General features: G+C 46.7%; 1 protein-coding gene across 1 annotated transcript in view; it reads left to right on the top strand.

Annotated features, from left to right (window-relative positions):
• Positions 1–20003, top strand: part of UBTD2 (ubiquitin domain containing 2) — a 56544-nt gene that overhangs the window by 24054 nt on the left and 12487 nt on the right. The window contains exon 2 of the mRNA XM_087754102.1: positions 4727–4963. Coding sequence (XP_087610228.1) covers positions 4727–4963 — 237 coding nt within the window. The remainder of the gene's footprint in view (positions 1–4726; positions 4964–20003) is intronic.

Genomic DNA, 20003 nt, shown 5'->3' on the forward strand with positions numbered 1-20003 from the left:
TGCCGCTGGTTTGGGGTCACTTGGAGGTGTTACGCAGTCCAATAAGGGACGCTTGACTAGGGAGGGGCCTTGAGCCGTGCTTGGATTTTGCATGTGCAGGGCCGCCTGCGTGGCAGACGTGCCGGCCCGGTGGGTGCTGAGTTCAGCCCAGACTTGCCTCTCTCCTCGCCTGCTTCTCCAGCTCGCTGCGCCTCGCTGCATCCCCTCTCCTGCCCCAGCCTCGCGCTGTCTCCCCGACTGCCGACCTGGATAGGTTTGGGTTTCTTCTTGTAAGCGTGCTGAGCCCTAGAAAGTTCATGATGCAGACAGTAATTACCAGGACTTCGTACCTTCTCAGCTATTGCTTCTGCTGCTGTTAACCTGAACAGACCTTAGCAAGTCCGAAAAATGATGTTTGGGGTTTGTGCTCTGCGTGCTGTGGAACCAGTAGGTGCAGCTTGGACCGGAGGGGAACAGAAACGGCTCAGGAGGCATCTTTAAGGCAACTCTCTGGCCAGAACACGTCCAGTATCCAGGAGGATCAAGAGCATCTGTAATCTGTTCACAGTAACCCCCGTGCCCAGCCTGGGAAAACCCTTCGTAGGGCCACATAGTGGCCTGTACGGTTGCTCCTCCCTGAGAAAGGCTGCTCTCAGGCAAGGCCCTGCAGGCTGCAGCACCTTCTTACCCCTCTTTTGGGATGCACAGCACCACCTGAATATCTGAGAGCTACTGGAGCAAGAACAGCCTAAATTATTTTGAAGTGTCACGAATGTGCCGATCTTTTTCTTTTTGAGAAGTAGACTATTAATGGTCTTCAGATTTCATTCTAAATAAATCTCTTGCCAAAAATATCAACCATTACCATCTATTGTGATGGGCATCTTTCAGTATTGCTTCAGAGAGAACATGCCTTTTTGGCATTTATGAAACTATTCATATTTTCAAGCAGGATATTAATAATTTCTTGTTTATGTTGAAGTGATGTAAGATGAAAAATTAATGTGGATGTTACTTTCTTTTCCAGATCTTGCAAGCTGGTTGTGCCTCTGATGTGCATGGCCTTAAATGAAGTCAACATTTTCTTTTGAGTTCGCATTTGCTTCTGAAGTGAGGCATAGAAAGCTGACACTGTAAATACCTGACAAACTGTTTTCAGGCTGCTGCTGTTTGTTCCATTGCCTATTCTGACTAGTCTTTATCAGCCTTATTACAGAAAAGGGAAAGTCCTTTGATGTGGTCCAAAACTTTGTAGAAATTCATGTAGTGATGTTTCTCTTTAGTGACTAAAACATGAGGTGGAAAGCGAGAGATTTGGGCCCTTTTACACATTAGGTTTTTTACACGTCTTAAGTTTCTTGTATCCCTTCTGCTCTATCTATCCACACAGCTAAAGAGAGATTAGTATTTCTTCAGGGTGGGGAGCATAAAGCTTTTAGGGGATTCTTGAAACACTTCTAATAAATGGTAAACATGCTAAAGACCTTTTTAAATACTGGCTCACGAAGCCAAGTTGTGTTTAAAGGCTTAGTACTAGGATAGATGGCTTGTTAGAGTGCATTTGGCTTTAGAGGCATTTGTAGAGTCGCTTTCTTCCACTATCCTTCTTCCCAACTGGAAAAAAGAAATTATCACTGGGTTTATCATCGCTGCTGTCTGTGTAGGAAGGATCGTGTCTCCAGGGAGAAGTTATCTGAGGCTGTTAGGATCTCTGTCTCTTTAGTCTCTCCCCTGCTGTTCTTGTCTAGTGAAGAGCAATGCATTCAGATGCTGTCTTAGGCCGGGGGAGCAAGGGAGAGCGATGGCCACTGCCGCTGCTGCGGCGGCGCCGGGTAACGGCGCGCAGGCTGTGCGCAGGGCCGCCGCCGAGCGCGGGGGCTGCGGCAGGTGCCTGTAACCCGCTTTCACGACTGATGTCTGTGGAGGAGGAGAGGGTCCTGGGGGATGGATTAGCATGCGTTGAACGTACATGCAAACACGTGCTAGCCGAAGCAGAATGGAGGAAAAAATGCCCGCTGACCCAAATTTCTTAGTGTCCTGTTCAGTCTGTCTGAAATTTTCATGCTCTGGCTGCTAAGCCTTAATAAGGAAACAATTCCTCGTTTCAGTGTTTTACCACCTATGTTTTTACAATTTCATATCTGCTGTTCAGCGCACGCGGCCCGTCGGGCCTGGGCCGCCTCCTTCGCCGTCGGGCCTGGGCCACCTCCTTTGCCGTCGCCCTGGGCCGGGCCGTCCGCGGCTCCCGGCGTGGTGTGCGCAGCCGGGGCGAGGGCTGGGCTTCGCCAGCAAACCCGGCGTTTCGTAAACGCTCGGGTTTGCTGTTCCGAACTCCGTTAAATGGTCAGCCCTGCTTTGAAAGGCAAATGGAAGCGATCCCATGGAAACAAAAAGCAATAATGTTTGTGGTCACTTGAAAGGATTCAGAAGTTTATTATTGTTAGTTTCTGCATGGGATACAGAGTAACAGCTGGAGTCCTTGTGTATATGCCATGCGATTGTAACTTGCTACTTTTAATTATGTTTTGACTTTGTTTCCAAGCAAATAGATCCTCTACTATGTTTTTTTCAATCTGAAGAAGGCTCATGCCTTCACATAGTTGGCAATACTGCCTTACCATCAGCAGTTCTTTTAAATACCCTATTTTCAAAGACTTAAGTCTCAGCCTCTGAAGTGTGAATGTCGTTCTGAGTTGTGAGTTGAAGTAGGTAGTTTTTGGTCATACAACGTCAGGTTGTGTAAGGGCGCGAGGTTTAACCTCGCGTACGTGTTTTGGTCTGCTGGGCGAAGCTGGAACGCCTGCTGCGGCACCGGGCCCTGGCGCTCGGCCCCGGGACCCCGCGCTCGCTGCCGAGTGCTGCTCTGAAAACAGCAGCAGGACAAAAAAAAATCAAGGAAGGAGAGGGAATATTTGAATTCAATACTATTTTTGCAAAATGTTACAGCTTACCTGAAATGAGTATTTCTGATACCTTGACACTTAGTCTTCTCAGTCATGTCCCTCACTCCCCCACACTCTTTGCCATAAATATGGTTTGTAGTTAACTGTAGCGATACAGCGTAAATCTAGATTAAGAACTATGAAGAATATTTAGACATTACACTGTTCTTCCATTGATAACTGAATGCTGGACTAAGATTGAGGAGAGATATAAGGGTTTTTTTGTCAGCTATTGTCAACTTTCTGCTGGAAAAATAAGAGGGTCTGGAGAAAGGAAATGTTTCTTATTATCTCTAAGGATGTAGATGGGATATAGAGTGCTAGATGTAAACCCTTGTGTTTGTCCTGGTGCTCTCCCATCCTTGCAGGCTAGCCGGAGCACCTGGTAAGCAGCAGCCTTGCTCCGCAGGCTCTGATACCGCAGCAGCTGTGGTGTCTCGTTCTTGCAAAAGCCCTTTCGGCCTCGGTAAGGTGGGCGTGGGGCGACAGACTCCATCTCCATCTCTTCGTGCTGCCCTGGCCTGATGGCAGCTGGGGTTCCTGTGCTCCCTCGGGGCGGCAAGGGCTCTTCACGGGGAGCGTAGGAGAGGATGGCTCTCCAGCATCGTGTGTGGTGGGATCCCTATGGACTTCAGGCCTGTGTAGCTTACCTGTCTTCCACGAGCCTTCAGTACTCATTCCCCAGTCTCCGTGACCTGTCCCATGGAGGGGCTGCTTATTTTCAGCTGCAAACACACTTAAATTTAGTTTAGCTGTTGAAGGACACTTCGTTTCCTCTGGAGACATTTAAACTCTGTGTTCAAGGTTTTGCGGTACTGAGCTGTGGTGAGAACTGTTCTTGTGGTTTGTCGCTGCTCTCTCCGGGGCTGAAGGAAATGGGGTTTTAACTCTCGCAGGGAGGAATTCTTCCCGGCGTGCACTGGCGTTTGCTCCCCTCTTTTTCCCTTTCCTTTCAAGAGAAGTTGAAATAACCCCTTTCGCACACAAATGGAAGAGGAGGGTTTAGCACGGTCTTAGCAGTGCTGTAGTTTAAAGCGAGCAGGTAGTTTTAATCCACCAGCATTATACCTATGTGATTATCTTAACTGGCCGTTACACAAAAATAGCTGTAGTTAAAGTGAAGCAACTGCTTTCGTCTTTATTGTGAACGAGGTAACTACTTTTTCAGGATTGATGGATTCCTGGATTATTCTTTAGGGATTTCTGTCTCTGACAATTCTAGCCTTTGTGGATCGTACTTGCCTTTCTACATATGCCTACTCTGAATTAAAACCGTTTAAAAGGAGATGATGCAAAAAAAAAAAAAAAATCTTTAACCTCTTAAAATTCTTGTACTAACGGAGTATCCCATTTGTTGAGCAGAGAGCGTTGCTAGCAGTGTAGAGCAGAGATCCGGGTGCAGCCTGGTCTCGCTGCACCCCGGTGCTGGGCTAACGGGCACCTGGCTGTACCGCTGCCGCAGCCTCGGGGGTGCCTGCGTCGGGTGCCAGCCTCCCAGCCAGGCGCATGCGGCGCGGCCGGAGGGATGCGGAGTTACCGGGGAGCTGGGGGAGAAGTTGTGGGGTTCCCAGGGGTGCAGGTGAAATCAGCAAGCAGGAGGTTGCCCCTCAATATTTCTAAGAGGTAAAACCAACCTGGAACCCAGGGAAAGGGAGGTAATGCCTCGAGGAGATGGAAAAAAAGGATCAGGATTGCCTGAAAGCGAACTTCAGCTCCCTGGATCCTAAACAGAATAACCAAAGGGCACTTCAGTAATTTTGTGCTATTACCTTTTTTTAATTTCCCTTCCTCTTTCTCCTCCGCAGTTGCTCTCGGTCGTAATCAGCCCTTGAAAAAAGAGAAACCGAAATGGAAAAGTGATTACCCCATGACAGACGGACAGTTGCGCAGTAAGAGAGACGAGTTTTGGGACACAGCACCAGCTTTCGAAGGTCGCAAGGAGATTTGGGATGCCCTCAAGGCCGCTGCACATGCTTTTGAGAGCAATGATCACGAACTGGCACAAGCAATCATTGATGGTGCAAATATAACACTACCACACGGTAGGTACATCTAGATGGATGTGGCCTAAGTGTAACAGTAGGTTAGGTTAAGGCAAACCGTTTTTTAACCTGAAAATCAATTGAGACCTACATGCAAAAGTTTTAAATACTTGTATTTCAGTATGCACAATGTCTTCCTATTTGGTGTTTCAAAGCAAAATTACATTAGTGTGCAGAGGGACCAAGAAAAGCTGCCTTTCTGTCGTTACCTAAATTTGAATGTATGATCAGGTACGTGGTGTAATGCACAGTTCAAGACTCTGGCCCCTGTAGGCAACACTTGTGACTTTTTGTAATCTCTTGAAACACCTGCATTCTCGAAGGTAGAGTTTTCTTATTTTTTTCCCAGCCTCCCTTTGTAAGGGAGTAGATTTTTTTATTTTTTTTTAATGGGATTCTTTGGCACTTGAATTGTTTGGGGTTTGGGGGGGGGGGGAGGAGGTAGTTTCTTTTCTGAAAAGTATGAAAAACTTTCCCAAAAACTTGGTGCTGGCAATCTGCTGTAAGATCTTGTACAAGATAAACTGTAAGGACTTATTTCAGGTACTTTCCCTTTCACTCTGTTGTTCTGAATTCTGATTTTTTTTTCCAAGCTCTGTTCTCCCTCACTCCACCCTCTGAAATGAATCACTCCCCTTTATTCCTAATAGAAATACAGTTCAAGTTCTGCATTTAAAAAAAAAAATCCAACTTGAATGCATTTGTAGCTTCAGTAGCCTGAAAAAATCAGGGTGAAATAAAAAAACCCCAAACAACCCACACCAACCCCCCCACCCACAACTAAGCGCACCGAACTGAAGCAGGCGTGTGTTCTGGTGAGGCTCTGCTTGGTGTCCGCTCGTCCAGAAGGGGCACGAAGAGGCTCGCCCCAAATAACGAGCTTGCTCCAGACACGGGGAGCCGAATGCTGTATGAAAGACACTATATATGTGCTGATGGGGGTCTCCCGGGAAGAGAAAAAGGATGATGTGGGAGACGGCGTACTTTGCTTTGCGGGGTAACTAGTCTTCATGAGACCAACTACTCATGTTGCCTTTTTTTTCTTTTTCTTTATTGGTGGTGTTTAGGACCTCAGTTTCCTTAAGAAGTCAGAGTTGATCATGTATTTAGTTTGGAAGGGGTGGATTTGGGGATCTGTCTTTTCCCACGCTGAAGGGCGAAGCGTTACTGGTTGTGGGGCTCAGCGCGCTGGTTTCCCCCTCCTGTTCGGCAGTCGGGATCTCCGCAGCCGAGGGCTGGAAACTTCCAGTGCTGCAACACGACCTGGCTTTTCCATAATTCATGGGGGATCTTTTGTGGTCCTCCAGATCATTGTTTGTTTTCAAGGAGATTTGTGTTTTGCTGGTTTGACTGGTAATGAGTGAGTTTTTGTCAAGGGCGGTTACGCCTACGGAAATTATTTCTGTAGTAGCTGTAGTCTTAAGGAGAAGTTTGTCAGTTATTTCCAGAACCTGCCAATGCCAAGGAGATCTCAGGTCTCCTCTGTGACAGACCTGCTGGAGGTGTGGATGCATTCTAGGCCCAATCCATTGCAGAGAGAAAAATAATTTCCCTGCTATAAGCTACTGTGGTTTTCAAAAGACAGAGCAAGGAGTCAGGTCGTCTGGTGTGGAACTGGTATCGGAAAACCTCTTTCTTCCTGTGCTTCTCGTACCGTGTTTCTTTCCTTGCAGTAGTTCATAAAACTGGTCAGAATCTGGAAATCCAAACTGCCTAACAGGCTCCTTGATTTTATATATCACTAATGTACTTTAAATAGCATATTTATTCTGTGTCCAGAAAACAGCAGAATATTCTCCTTCTAAATCGATAGTGTTGCTGGATTTTTGTCCTTCCAAAACATCTACGTTGCTGAAAATATCCCAGAAGCAGCTGGGTGTTCAGGCAGCTTGAGAGCTGGAGAGAATTGTATAGGCGAGAGGGGTCTGGCAAAATTGATGACAGAAGTTACTGATAATTTTAAGTCCCCATTCAGATAAATGGAAATAATTAGTATTTTGGAGTATTTGCAGACCTAAGGTAGTGGCTGCATTGTTTTGCTTAGTTGCTAAAATAAAAATAGAAGAGGTCAGGAAAGCTCACTGTTGTATATAGGGCAGGTTTAACAAAATCGAGGTTGCCTTCCACCGCGGTCTCTTACTGCTTATGCGAGCGGCTCTCCAGCTCAGGCTTCGGCTTAGCGTGAAGAATCGTCTCTTAGTGGTGAATGCTCGCTCTGCAGTGAGCACACTGTGTGGGACCCTACGCAGAAGACGGACAGAAATATGATTCTTTTAGTAAATGAAAATTTGAATCACGAGCATGCTTTTGTAGTGAGAGGGATGTTGTTTGTGTCATGTGGTTATGGAATTCGCCGAGACCCTGGTAATGAGCTATTTTGACAGCATTAGATTATGTATTCAGTTTAAATGTTGCACACGTGTGCATATGAACAGCACTTCTGGGGGAAACGTTACGTGTACAGCATCGGGTCATGCAAAGAAGCCGTTTGACACGGTAGGTCTCTGCTTCCTCTCGTTAGAGTGGCGTAACAACCTGCAGTTGTGGAGGAGGATTTTATTCCAGTGGGAAAGTTTGTCTGCCTGGAAGGACGTGTCTTTGGGTTCCGAGATGGAGTCGCGCGTGTGTCCGTGCTCCTCGCTTAGGAGAAGAGGGGATGGGTGAGGTACAGTTTCAACACTCCCAAATTTTGAAAATATAATTTCTTAGTTTCTTGAACAACTGCTTATTAAGCTTATTCAGAGTTTAAGGCTTTAAGTCCCAGCAGTTTCTGGTTGCAAGCAAAAATCTGAAACTGGACAGATAACTCGCATTTCTTCTCTTTGGGCAGTCTGAGGAATGTAGGCTGGATGGCGGGCCCTGGAAATGAGCCCTTCTAACGTCATTGAATGTAACACTTAAGGGGGAAGAAGCATGTGAACTCTTAAATTCGGCTTTTCAGCAGACAATTTACTTGGGGTCCTGCCTACTACTGGCAGACTCTGGTCTGCTTTCCAAGGCCCACATGCAGAATATTCAGAATATTTCAGAAACAAGTCAGGAATCAAACTTGTATCAGAGGCTCTGTTCCCCAAGCCAGGCCTGGCCTGAGGCTGGATTCCAAATACAGAGAATATTTTGAATATTTATCCAGGATCTGGAGTTTAGTAGTGATTTTTTGTACCCACAAAATTTCATTATTTGCTTTTTATCCAACTTTCCGCTGGTGACAGTTGTCTTCTGCATCAGCTGCTTGCATAGTTCTCTGTGCAATGTGACCTTTCCACTACAGAGAAAGCTACTTCTTTTAGAAATTCAAGTATTTCTTAGTCATCAAGCATTGTCGGTGCCATGTATGAATAGATTATGAATAAAAGCCTTCCATTTATGGGCTCAGTAATGCTTGCTATCAGCAAACTGAGCTTATCTCCAGGCAGGTAGAACGAACAAACTGTCCTTGTTCTGAGCGACACCAAAAACCTCCATGGTTTTGTTTACAAAAACTCACTTTGTGCAAAATTTAAAAAGAAGGGGAAATAGCTGCTAAGAAACCCAGCTGCTGCATATGCGTTGGCTGCGCAGCGCTGTGCTTGCCTGACTTAGGCCACCACCGAGACTTCCCCACGTAGGGGCTGAGCAGGGCCGTGCCCCGCGCGGGGCGGTCTGTCCTCCCGCCCTGCCCTGGGCGCTGCGCGGGGACCCGGAGCGTGGCGGGGGACCCGTGTCACCGCTGAAATGCATCTTTTATACCCTCTTGGTTGTCTGTAGCTGTTTACCTGGCCAGGCAGCGAACACACATCCAGTTCAGGCTGTGTCTGCTGTAACAAAGTTAGGAGGAGACTTCAAACGCTTGCAGAGCCTCCTGAAATAACACCTAAACACCTACGTGCAGTTTTGTCTTCTGGTCCGTCAGAAACCCTGGCAGGAGCTGCTCGGGAGTGCCAGCATGCCTCCCTGGACTCCGGGCTTTGTTCCTTCACACAGAAGGAAAAGGGAAGGTGTTCTGCTCAGGCTGTGCATGAAACACTTGGTATTTCCCCAAAGAAAGCAACCGTTTAGGAAGATGACATGTAGAAATCAAGTCGAGACTTGTTTTTCCCCTAAGTAAATAATTTGATAACGTAGCTTGGGCATTTTTGTACGTGAAAACTTGTATTTGTGATGGGACAGACAAGGATGGGACATTCTTCCTTTGATTTCTTAGCTCACCAAAGATGCTTGATTCCTAAGGAAAACGAACATCAACTAAGATAATTCCTTTAACTCTATTGAAAAAATGGAAATTTTTTAATTTTTTTCTCTCCCGAAGAGAAAGAGGTCTTCTGCAAAATGATGCGATACTATGAGACCATGGCATTTCCTCTCAGTTCTTTTCTGTGTGCACAACTGAGGCTTAAAAAACCCAAACCAAGCCCATGCAGCTCCGTTTTAACTGTCCCTGCGTGGTAAGCTGTTGTGTACCTATTCAAACCCGGTATTACTTACAAAATTAAACCTCGTGGGAAGTGGAGGAGTGGGAAGAGGGGGCTGGGGAGTGAGTAGGGACTGACCGAGGTTTGCAGATACAAATTCTGGCCTAGCTGATGCTGCAAAAATAGAATTGCTTTTTTGTTCCAGAAACCTATAGGAAAGCAAGGAAAAAACACCCGTCTCTTCTTAACACTGCGTTCAGCCAGATATCTCACTTGTCTAACCTGTGTGAGGAGAACTCTACCCAATATAATTTTTCTAATGGATGCCTTTTGCTGTCTTCTGCGGTTAAAAATAGCTCATAAGAAGTATTAAATAAATAAATAAGCTTGCGGGGTGGGCTTAGCACTTCTCATCTATCTTGGGCGCCTCTGTGGGATGTATTTAAAAATAGAAATAACGTTATCGCCAATTTATACCTTATTTTTTTCTGATGTCTTAAAGTAGCACATCCTCAATATTTTATTAATGAGTCCGTTTAAATTTAATGAAGAATACTTTTATGTGCTTCTCAGCTATCAAAAAGGAAATGTTGGAGTGTGTAGTATTTTATTAGGGTCTGCACCAAATGTTGAGCTGAACTTGTCCTGAAAGTAGTTAATATTAATGGAAATCTGTCTGGGGTTAAGTGGAGTTTTTAAATTTCAGGATGGACACTTAATCCACTGTAGCATAGTTACCAGTATATTGGATTTAACTGCTTTAATACTATTTGAACGATAAAAGGGCCTCTCTGTTAAGCGCAGTGGCTTTGTGCTTGGGAGCGGTCAACTTCTCTGTGCCTTAAAATACAGCTCCCGTAGCTCGCAGCGTGCTTTTTCCACGAGCGGTCTCGCAGTGCCGGCTCTTTGTGTGCAAGCAGAACTGTCACATCTACTGTGTGTAATGCCTGAGATCATGAAAAGTGGGGATGTGAGTATTTAAAAATGCTGGGGAAAAGTAGGTGACGTTATGGAAATGGTCTTGCTGGGAATAGAGCATTTTCTTCCCCTTTGGGTGAAATATTCAACAGAAAACCATAAAAAACCCAAACCAAAAAAAACCCCAAAGTCAACAGCAGTGGCGTAGAGGAAAGGATGCTTCACCTCCGCTGTTTACCCCATCCCAGTCCAAACACAAATTCCTAACTCCAGCAGAACTCGTTTCCCTGTTGAGCTGTAACCACGCATCGCGCTGTGGTAGTTGCTGCCTTGGGGCCCGACGGTTCCCTGCGCTGAAGAGCAGCTTTTGGTGGCTGTGCCTGCCGCCCCGCAGCCCCCGGCGCTGCCTGCCCTTCCTGCGCGCGGGGCTTTCGGAGGCTGCTGCCGTCCGAGCGGACGGGTTGGTTACAGAGCTGCGTGTGCCCGCGTCTTCCGTGCTCGGCTGCCTCCCGGTCCGGGCTGTGGTGCAGTGGACCAGCAGGATGCACGTGCTCCTTACTGAGCAGGTCGGGCTTGGGGTTTTAGTACTTATCCAGTACTACGTGAGCACTTATTAGTTGTACTCGATAAAGAAAGTTACCCTCTGCTATGTTGAAAACTCCATTTTTGGTTTGTAAACGAAGGATTTCACGCTGTTGCTCAAGACCTTGGGAGTGCAAGGGGAAGGGGAGAGAGAGGAATGGCTGAAGCTGATGGAAGGGTATGATCTGGGGTGAAGGGGAGAGCAGCCCGTAGCACGGGCGCGTTTGGCAAGATGTCAGTGCTGCTTTTAGCGTTGATTGCATGCGTTGTGCAGGGAGCCCTGAGGAGGTGTTTATACCGCTTAAGTAAATCACCGGGAGTGCTGGAAGGCTTCTGCTCCCCGCCGCAGCTGGTATTTCACCTTCTTGCATTGGTCTCGAAGTAAATCAGAAGAATTATTGAAGCCTTTTTGGAAACGAAAGCTGTGCCTGCGCTCAGAAGCGTTGTACGGGCACACAGGTTATTGATGGTGGGCATCAGTGTGCTCTATCGCTGCCCAGCGCTGAGGGACTGTTCATATGTTACCTTTGTTAGGATGGTGTTTTATTAACTTTCAGTGGATGGTATTACCCTGTTTCCATCCTTACTGCGATTATGCTGATGTTTGGGGAAATGTCAGGCTGACAGGTTTTGCCTTGCTCTAACTTCTTTTCTGCAATAGTCTTATGAAGAGTTTATGTAGCAAGATCATGCTGGTGCAAGAAACAGAGGATTTGCCTAAAGCAGCTGTCCCGTGTTTGAGACTGGATGGACAGCACGGTCTGCACTGGTGGTAGAGGCAAACCATAAGCAAAATACCATTTTCTTCTTCCCTGCAGGGCTGAGGAACACAATAACGATGGGAAAGCCGAGCAGTATATGCCATGGATGTAAGTTAGTCGTCCCAACCAGCCTCATCCTTGCTTATGAGGAGAGAGGAGGGTGCACAGGCTCTCCTTTGCACAGCAAAGCCGCCCGAGGTTGCATATGACAGAGTGAGGGAAAGGAGGAGGGATCACGGTACCTTATTTTTGTAGAAACAGTAACTAAGGATGAAAATAGCATTCAATGCTTTTACTGACAAGGAACCAGACAGCTCTCTGTCCTGGCGAGGAAAGTGAGCACCCAAGTGCCAGCAGGCCTTTTAAGGCTGTATCAGCCGTTAGTGGCTGTGCCACTTCATATTAATTTAATAAAAGGTATTATATGTCACAGGCCTATAAACTGGTTTGTATTAAAGCCAGATCCTATATCAGAAGAGGGTTTCTTCATACCATCCAGGAGTGAAATCAGAGTTATTTTTTCTAAGTCAAGTTGAAGCATGGTCGCTGATTCAAACGATTAGGTATGAATTTTATTCTGTTGCAGACTTTGTGCATCACCTCTTAGAAAATACATCTGCTGCGGTGTTTTTACCTATTAAATGGGAATATCTGCCCAACCCTGCTCCTTCGTGAATGTTAAGGCTCCTCATGCCACATCCCTGACCTTTATTAACATCCAAGGGGTGCTGCATGTGAATGCCAGTGGTGGGATGCTACCGTAAATGAGCTTTCTGCAGCGGGCCCTGTGTAGCCATCTCGTGTATGGATTTTCCAGGTTCCCAAAACAGTAATCACCAAAAGCGAGCTGCCAGACGCAGATGGGAGAGGAAGCAGCAGTGGAAGGTAGCTAACAGGCTCTCGGGAGTTAGTCTTTAAAGTTGTACAATGATTTGGAAATATTTACAACAAAATTATATAGGAGGTGTTTAACACTGACCATTTAATATACATCTCCCTTAAAATAAGTAGCTCCAGAAGTGGAACGCTGTAATTTTTGCAGTGCTTTTTGTGTGATGGTTACGTTGGACTTAACTGTTGTATTGATGACTCTGTGGTTAAGAGAATCTGTGCAGTGAATTTTGCCGTGGCGTGTTTAGCGTTTTAAATTGAATCTGCTTCTGTAAACTGCTGCCCGTTAAACCACAAGATCCTTGTGTTTTTCCTCCCATCCTTGCCTGCAAGCTGCTGTATCTGTTGCTTAGCCTTTGCCAGGGAGTTAAGGCTGTAGGAATTGCTTTCTCAGTAGCTCATTTGTCTGAAGAGACTTCTTAATTGTCATGGACAAAATATTTTTTCTGTAATGTATTACATTGTCTACAGACACGTGGAACGTTGTTGAACAATGTGTTTTTGTATGTGGATACAGAATGCTGGGTCAGGTTTTTCTGATGTCTCTTTAAAACAACAGTGAGTGGTATTTTGGTGACTGTGGCTGTCTAATTTTAGATTTCAGCATAGTTATGAAAGCTTTGGGAGGTCTGACTATCAAAGCGTATCTGTCAATATGATCAGCAGTAGTACTGAGATGAGCACGCAGGCCGTGAAAGCGAAGGAAATTCCTGCAAAACGGTGGGGGAGACCAACTCGTCTTCAAAATCCATTTCATGGAGCACCTTTGCGCGTGCTCCTTCTGCCCTCTCTGTCCTCAGAAAGTACCTCCTGCTGCTGAGAAACCTCTGAAATGCTCTGGCTGTTTCACTTCTGCTCAGGCACAGTAATTGCTTTTTCATTAGAAGACGTCAACTAAATTAGGGGTCTTCAACCAGTGGCCTCCAGGCTGTGCGCTCCCTGCTCGGACACCGAATTCAGCCCGCTGCCCGGTGGCTGCTCGGGGGCGGGTGGCAGCTGCTCTCCCTCTGCCGTCTCTTGCCTCCATGCTTCTCGGCATTTTCTCTGTCGGTCGTTGAGCTGGCATGCCTGGGAAGACAAGACGCCTTATTGCTCTTGGGAAATGCCCTTTTCCAGGGAGGCACGCGTGCACGCGGTGCTGGGGAGGGGCAGACCCGCTGCTACCTGAGCAAGGTCCTCCCAAACGCTGTGCTCAAATCAAGAAAGGTCCCTTTGCGCTGTCGTCGTCGCAGCTGAAGACTGGCCAGATACTTAGAAGGTCTAGCAAGTTGTCTGGTCAAAGGAAGAGAACTGTTTCATTTTTGCTTTTGAGCCATGTGACATTTAAAAGGACAAAAGTCAATCACTTCAACTACTACTTCAGCTTTTACTGTCCTTTGGAAAAGGAATTGAGGATTCAAAATGTAGATGCAAACTGCACCATGTTTAAACCTTTCCTGGAGCCTTGTTTCACATTCTCTTCTCCCAGTTTCTGTTGTCGTTTGGTTTAACAGCGCTGTCGAGTCTGTAAAGCCTCGTCACACGACTGTTGCACAATTGGCAGCTTCAGCGGCATTTTTCTTTTTAAACTGGAACTTCAAGGAGGAGATATTCAATTTATAAATATGAGTGAGAAAACAGCTCTTCCCGGCTGAAAATACAGCATGTTATTTCAGTTCCTGGGTGCTTAAAGCAATCCATTTGTTTACCTTCACACTGAAAAAGGACACGTTTGCAGCATTAGTTTATAGACTCTAGTGCAGTAGAAACACCTTCCTTCATAGTAACCGCTTCAGAGCTGGGAGTTGAAAGCTTTGGAGAAACCTTTGATTGGATTTTTGTCTTTAAGTGGAGTTGTGAATGCTTACGCTCGAGTACTTCCCCCATTTCCCTTTTGAAAGCCTTCGGGGGCGAGGGGCAGGGAGTTAATGCGAATAACCCCGCGCTGCGTTGGCCTGGAGTCTGCCAGCCCGTTGTTGTTGCTCTTCCGTGGTGCTTTCTCCTGTCTTCGCCTTGGTTTTTACTCTGAAAGGACCCACGCAAAGCAGTGTTACTGTGAAGGGTGCCTATAAAGCACAAAATAAACCGAGGAAGAGGAACCCTTGTTTTTATGTGAAGTGGTGTAAAAGATTGCTTTCCTAAATAGCAGAGCTAGCTGTTGCTGGTTTCTTTCATTTGATAGAATTCCTTGGATTGTTTTCGCTTGAGTGAGAGGAGGGACGCGAGGGAGCAGGGAGGCGATGCTGGACGGCAGGATGGGGCTGCTGCTTTGCCAAGTCCCCTTCCTCGAGCTGTTGGCACTTTGGGGAGAGCGTGCGTCCTGGCGGGGGAGGCACCGAGAGCTGATGACTTCGGTGGGGTGTGCGGGTGCGTTCGGCATTTCTTTCAGGTGTGAGAGGCAGCATGGAAGAAAGCAGAATATGTATTCTCAGTTTGAGAGCAGTGGTAAAGTAGAGCTAGGTTTCCAGTACTGACCAGGGCTGTGGACCCTGAACACTTTAAGCTGCGGAGGAAGACTGAGCAGGTTGCCCGCTTCCCTTTACGCAACCTCCTTGGTCCCCCTGCACGTCTCTGGGGCCGCAGGATGCCGAGCAGGGTCAGTGTACATCTTTGGGTTTAAAATGTCCTTTGCCACAACGTTGGGTTGCTTTTGACATTCATCAGTCCCCCGTCCAGTTTATAAGACAGCCGCAAGCACCTATAGCAGGGCGACTCGATGGGTGTTGCAACAGCAGGAACGCGCTGGGATGGTTTTGCTGCTCAGAAAACGTCTGTGCATCCACAGCCTCAGCAGTGGTGGGAAGGGACCATCTATGAAGGGCCTTTACTTCCACAACCAGGGGCTTGCCTGCGTTTTAGAAGGATGTAAACCAGCAGTGATTTTTAAAATGGAGTGCGCTGCAGAGGAACCCTCATCTGCCACTTAATAAAGTGATTCTTAACAGCACCATCCAGCGGGTTACTCATTTCCATCCCCTCTGCCGGAGACTTGTGGGCTGGGTGCGACTCCAGGTTTCTGAAGAGCACTGGGGTTAGCCCCTGCGCCCCGGGCGGACTGTGCTCCGCTGGGACGGGGTTAGGAGCGAGACGGGGAGACGCTTGGCGTATCATCCATCGCGAGGCTGTCACCATGCAGCCTGTGGCTGAATTAAAACCGTGTGTTTGTATGGTATTCTGTTTCATTAGAGAAATGCTTCTTGTAAAAGTGAGCTGTTCAAGAGATCCTCTGTCTGAAAACTAGAGAAATGCCAATAAATTCTCTCGTAATTGGCGAATCCCGTGTGAGAGGGCTGCATCTGCAGCGCCTACCAGGCGGTGCTCCACAGGGTTGGTGTTTCTCTTGTTCTCAAGGAAGCAAATAACAGCCAGGCTAATGTTTGGCCAATATTCGTGTTCTTTCTGCATTGCCACCGCTGTGCATAGCATGTGGTGGAAAGCTGAGCACAGAGATTTCCGAGTAGAGAATGAGGGGAAATGACAGTAGCTAATTAATGAGGCAATTAAAGATAAACGTTGGAATTGGCTTAGCGTATCACTACTGGAGGTGCTTTTATTCTAATGGCGCACCCCTTTCTGTTATTTTGTTTTCTGTCCTCTTCAAAGTTCCAGATGCTTGTGTGGGATCTCTTACTCTTTCCTCCTCTTCGCTTAAAGCTGACTGCTTGGGCCAGTACCCAGACGCTGAGGAGTAAGCACATGGATTCACAATGTAAAATGCCCCTTGTGCTGCTTTAAAGCAAAGGGCCACTGTGGAAGACGGTGAGGAGACCCATCCCTCTTCGGGAATTGCTTTATTTTCCTTACCGTAGCCTTCATCAGTGCTTGCGGCACCGGGACGTGTGTGATTCTGCAGCTGCGCTCTCGTGTGTCGGTGTTTCCCGCAGGAATGGTGCAAGCTCGCTCCGCCGGCCCGGGTGCCGCGTGTTGGTGCGAGTGAAGGACGCGTCACGCTGTTGTGCTTCACCAGACTCCTCCTAACCTTGAAACAGAGTCTGTTTTCTCAAAAGCCTCTTCAGTATGGAGCTACAATTAAGATGATGCTTTCCATCATTTCTCCCGTGATTAATATTTTTAAAATAGATACGCAACATCCCTTCTGAGGAACGCTGGATTTCCGTGTTTTCTTCAAATGGAGCGTTGAATCAAATCATCAGGATGTAAAGCAGTTGTGGCTGGCTGAAATATTTATATATCTAAGTGCAGGTTAGAAACTATCAACCCTTCAAATAAAAACCCACTTATGGCTATATCCTACAGTTGTTTCCCTTCAATATTTTTAACTTCTGCTCTTGTTATTTTGCAAGGTATTTTGAGGAGCTTCGTCAACATAATTGCTTGGACTCTTCTCAAGTCTCTTCCCCGTAGCATATGCCCGTCTGTTTCCTGTCGTTGGTCTCAATTTGCCTTTTCTGCTGCGGTGGGGACGGCTGTACAACACTGTTTTCAGAACTGCTTTCTTTTTTTTTTTTTTTTTTTTAACCATTAATGTATGACCAGGAAAGTGCAGCTAACTTCTTTAAGGAAAAAGAAAAAAAAAAACGCAAGACTGACTCTATGTGGTGGCCATTAAATGCTCAAAATAAATCTGGACTCAGGACGAAAGAACATCTCAAATTCTTCTTATAAGAAGGTGCAGACTGCTTGTTGATCTGCGTGTTGCAGATCTTCCAGACAGGAGTATGTCCATCTTAAGTGAATAATACTCCTCTGGTATCTGATAGTGGTCAGGCCATGGTGTCTAGTTTATTGGATACTTCACAGGAGTGGACATCTACTCCATCATTGGCCACTTATAGCGGTGAAACTGGGTATCTGCTTCATCTGCCTTGCTGTCTGCTAGTAAAATGAGAAAAAGAAATATGAAGTGTTTAAAATGTGTTCCTCATTGCAGATTGCAGGGTAAGCCAGCGAGAGCTCCCTGGGCGCTGCCCTCTGTGCGGAAAGGAGATCTCCGAGGTGGTACTGCTGGCTTCCAGAGCCGACGCAGCTTTGCGCCTTCTCCTGCATGGGAAGGAGTGCAGCAGGCTCCGGCGTCTTTGTTGGATGAAGTAGTGGTCCACGGTGTTGATCACTAGCGTCCTGCTGATCTTAGCTGAAGGAAAATCCTCTTAAAGTAAAATGCAAATAGCATAGCAGTTACTTTGTCTCCCAGAAGTAGCTGGAAATAGCAAAGTAGTTCGTCATTGGGACAGTGAGACGGAATAGTTATGTTTTGCATATGGTTATTAGGTAAAAAGTCCTACTGTAATGGACAAAGACTTTTTTCTTTGCACACCGAAAGCAGTGCTTACAAAGCATGCTGCTGTTCATAGGATGATGGAGTCTTCATAAATGTAGGGGCCTAGTTTAGGATTAACAGAACTTGTGCAGTCCAAATGGCATCTTCTCATCTCCCGTTTTGTGAAAGAATAAAGCGCTTGTACCTCGAGAACCAGTAATGCTCTGTTTTCTGGTGGCCGGTCTGCAATGTCGTAGTCAAACATCCAGGACTTCGGCATAAGAAGGAGACTTTCACAAGTCTGTTTTAGGAGAGCAGAGGAAAAGCTTTGTAGACCTCCAAAGAAAGCAAAACCTGCTTAAGTCTTTGTGGTTGGCAAGAAAAAGGAAAATCTCTATCAGTTTTATAAATGCTATTATTAATCTCCCATTTGGTTTTCCATTTTAACCATGTTAGTCATAGGGTTTGGGATGCTGAGTGCTAGGTATTCACGCCGGGTTTACGGGAACGACAGCCTCGTTAAAAATTCAGTGGTAACAAAGGCAGTGACAACTTCTGTAAATCTGAGTTCAGCTTCTGTGCATCCTCGCACTGAACAGAGAACTTGGTCACTTTAAACATCGCCAAGTTAGCTGTCTGTGGAGGGGTATGACGCAGGCTCAGGTGGCTGTGATACTGTGCTTTCTTTTTTTCTCCAAATCCCCCCACCCCTTTTAAGAAGATGGATAATGGAGAGCAGCAAATGTAAATGAAGAGGGTATACAGAGAAGCTCTTTTACTAACCAGATTTTTTTTTTTTTAATTTTTTATCTAAGAAGCCTGTCTAGACAGGCATCTATTTTAATGACATGCAAAGCAGAATAGTACATGAATACTTCATTAGTAAAAAGACTTGTCGTCTTTGAACCCTGATGTAATGTTTCTTGGAAGCTGTTACCTTCTTGCGATATTAGATCCAAGTTTTACAGAGTGATATAGAAGTGGCAGTACATATGGTATTGCTAACGCGACAACTACTGAGCATTAATACATAATTGACTTTCTCTGTCAGACCTCGTTTGGATAACGAACGACTTGACAATGAATTGGTCTATTCTAGAGTTCGTGTCGTGGCAAAAGCCTGCAAGGAAAGGGAAGGGGAAACTTGGCGTAAAGGATGCCGTGACGGGGTGACTGGTTAACCAGCCTCTGAACCCATGGTTGTGGTTAAAATTCACCGTCTTCTTGCATCGTTCAGTTCATAGTTGTTACTCGTATCCTGGTCCAGTAACGGGCAGTCCTTGGCCGCGCTGTGGATTACAGGCGTGTGCCAGCCCGATGGGTGTCTGCCACAACCAGAGCAGGAGAAAAGCCGATGAACTGCACAGACTGTGGGTATTTGTGCTCTAGTAAAACTGTGTTAAGGAAGAATTAGCTCTGTTCTGTAAGTTGCACCACTGTCAAGTTTTGAGCTTTCTGGCGTAGGTCCCCTCTCCTCTGGCTTCCCCTCTTTGGCAGACGAGCGCGGTGGGGCCGCAGATCCCAGGTCTTCTGGCAGGCTCGCCACTACTGCTGTTGGCATTAGTGAGGATTCTTAAGAGGGATTTTGAGGGAGTTGGTTCAGGGCCCTGAGCCCCCTTTCCCACAAGCATTCTTCCCAAATCGTTCTCTGCCCCTGCCCGTCCCTCCTCCCGTGGCAGCTAATCCCGCTCCTCTCCCTGCCCTGCTCTCCCCCGCCAGCACCGCGGGGAGAGGAAGGGGTGCACCCCTACTAACTGCCGCTAAAATTTGAAAAGTGGCTCGCTTACCTAGTGCAGAAACTTGTCTTTCAGAAGACTGTGTTAATCTTAATTATCTTTCACCTTCAGCCTAGTTAATTAGTGCTAATGAATTAACTGATGCTGGCGCTCTGCTATGATGAAGGGAGAGGATCAGCGTGCCCAGGGATGCACCTTGCGTAACTGCAGCAGCCTTTTCCCAAAATAAACACCCCCTCCTCCCCCTCCCCAAATTCCAACCCAAAACAAAAGGTTTCTGACAAGCATAGGTAGCAGTGGCATGCAGGCAGATTGGCTTTCAGTTACGAGACACGGACAAGACATACCTCAGACTGGGTGATGATGGCACGTCCCTCTAAGCCAGCAGATTAGTGCCGAAGGAGCCGCACAAACCCCTCGTCTCGCTTTGCTGTTCGGGTGCATCTCGGTTTCTGTGGCAGGTGGGCGTTCAGGCAACGCCATCTCGGAGTGCAAGCTTTGCTCTCTGCAGTGCTGCTGCCCTCTGGTTTCGGGAGGTTCCGGGTGCCGCTGATTCGGTGATAG

Source organism: Nipponia nippon, unplaced genomic scaffold (assembly GCF_047370975.1).
Source record: "Nipponia nippon isolate SJK-2023a ecotype South Korea unplaced genomic scaffold, ASM4737097v1 scaffold_17, whole genome shotgun sequence".
NCBI classification, from domain to species: domain Eukaryota; kingdom Metazoa; phylum Chordata; class Aves; order Pelecaniformes; family Threskiornithidae; genus Nipponia; species Nipponia nippon.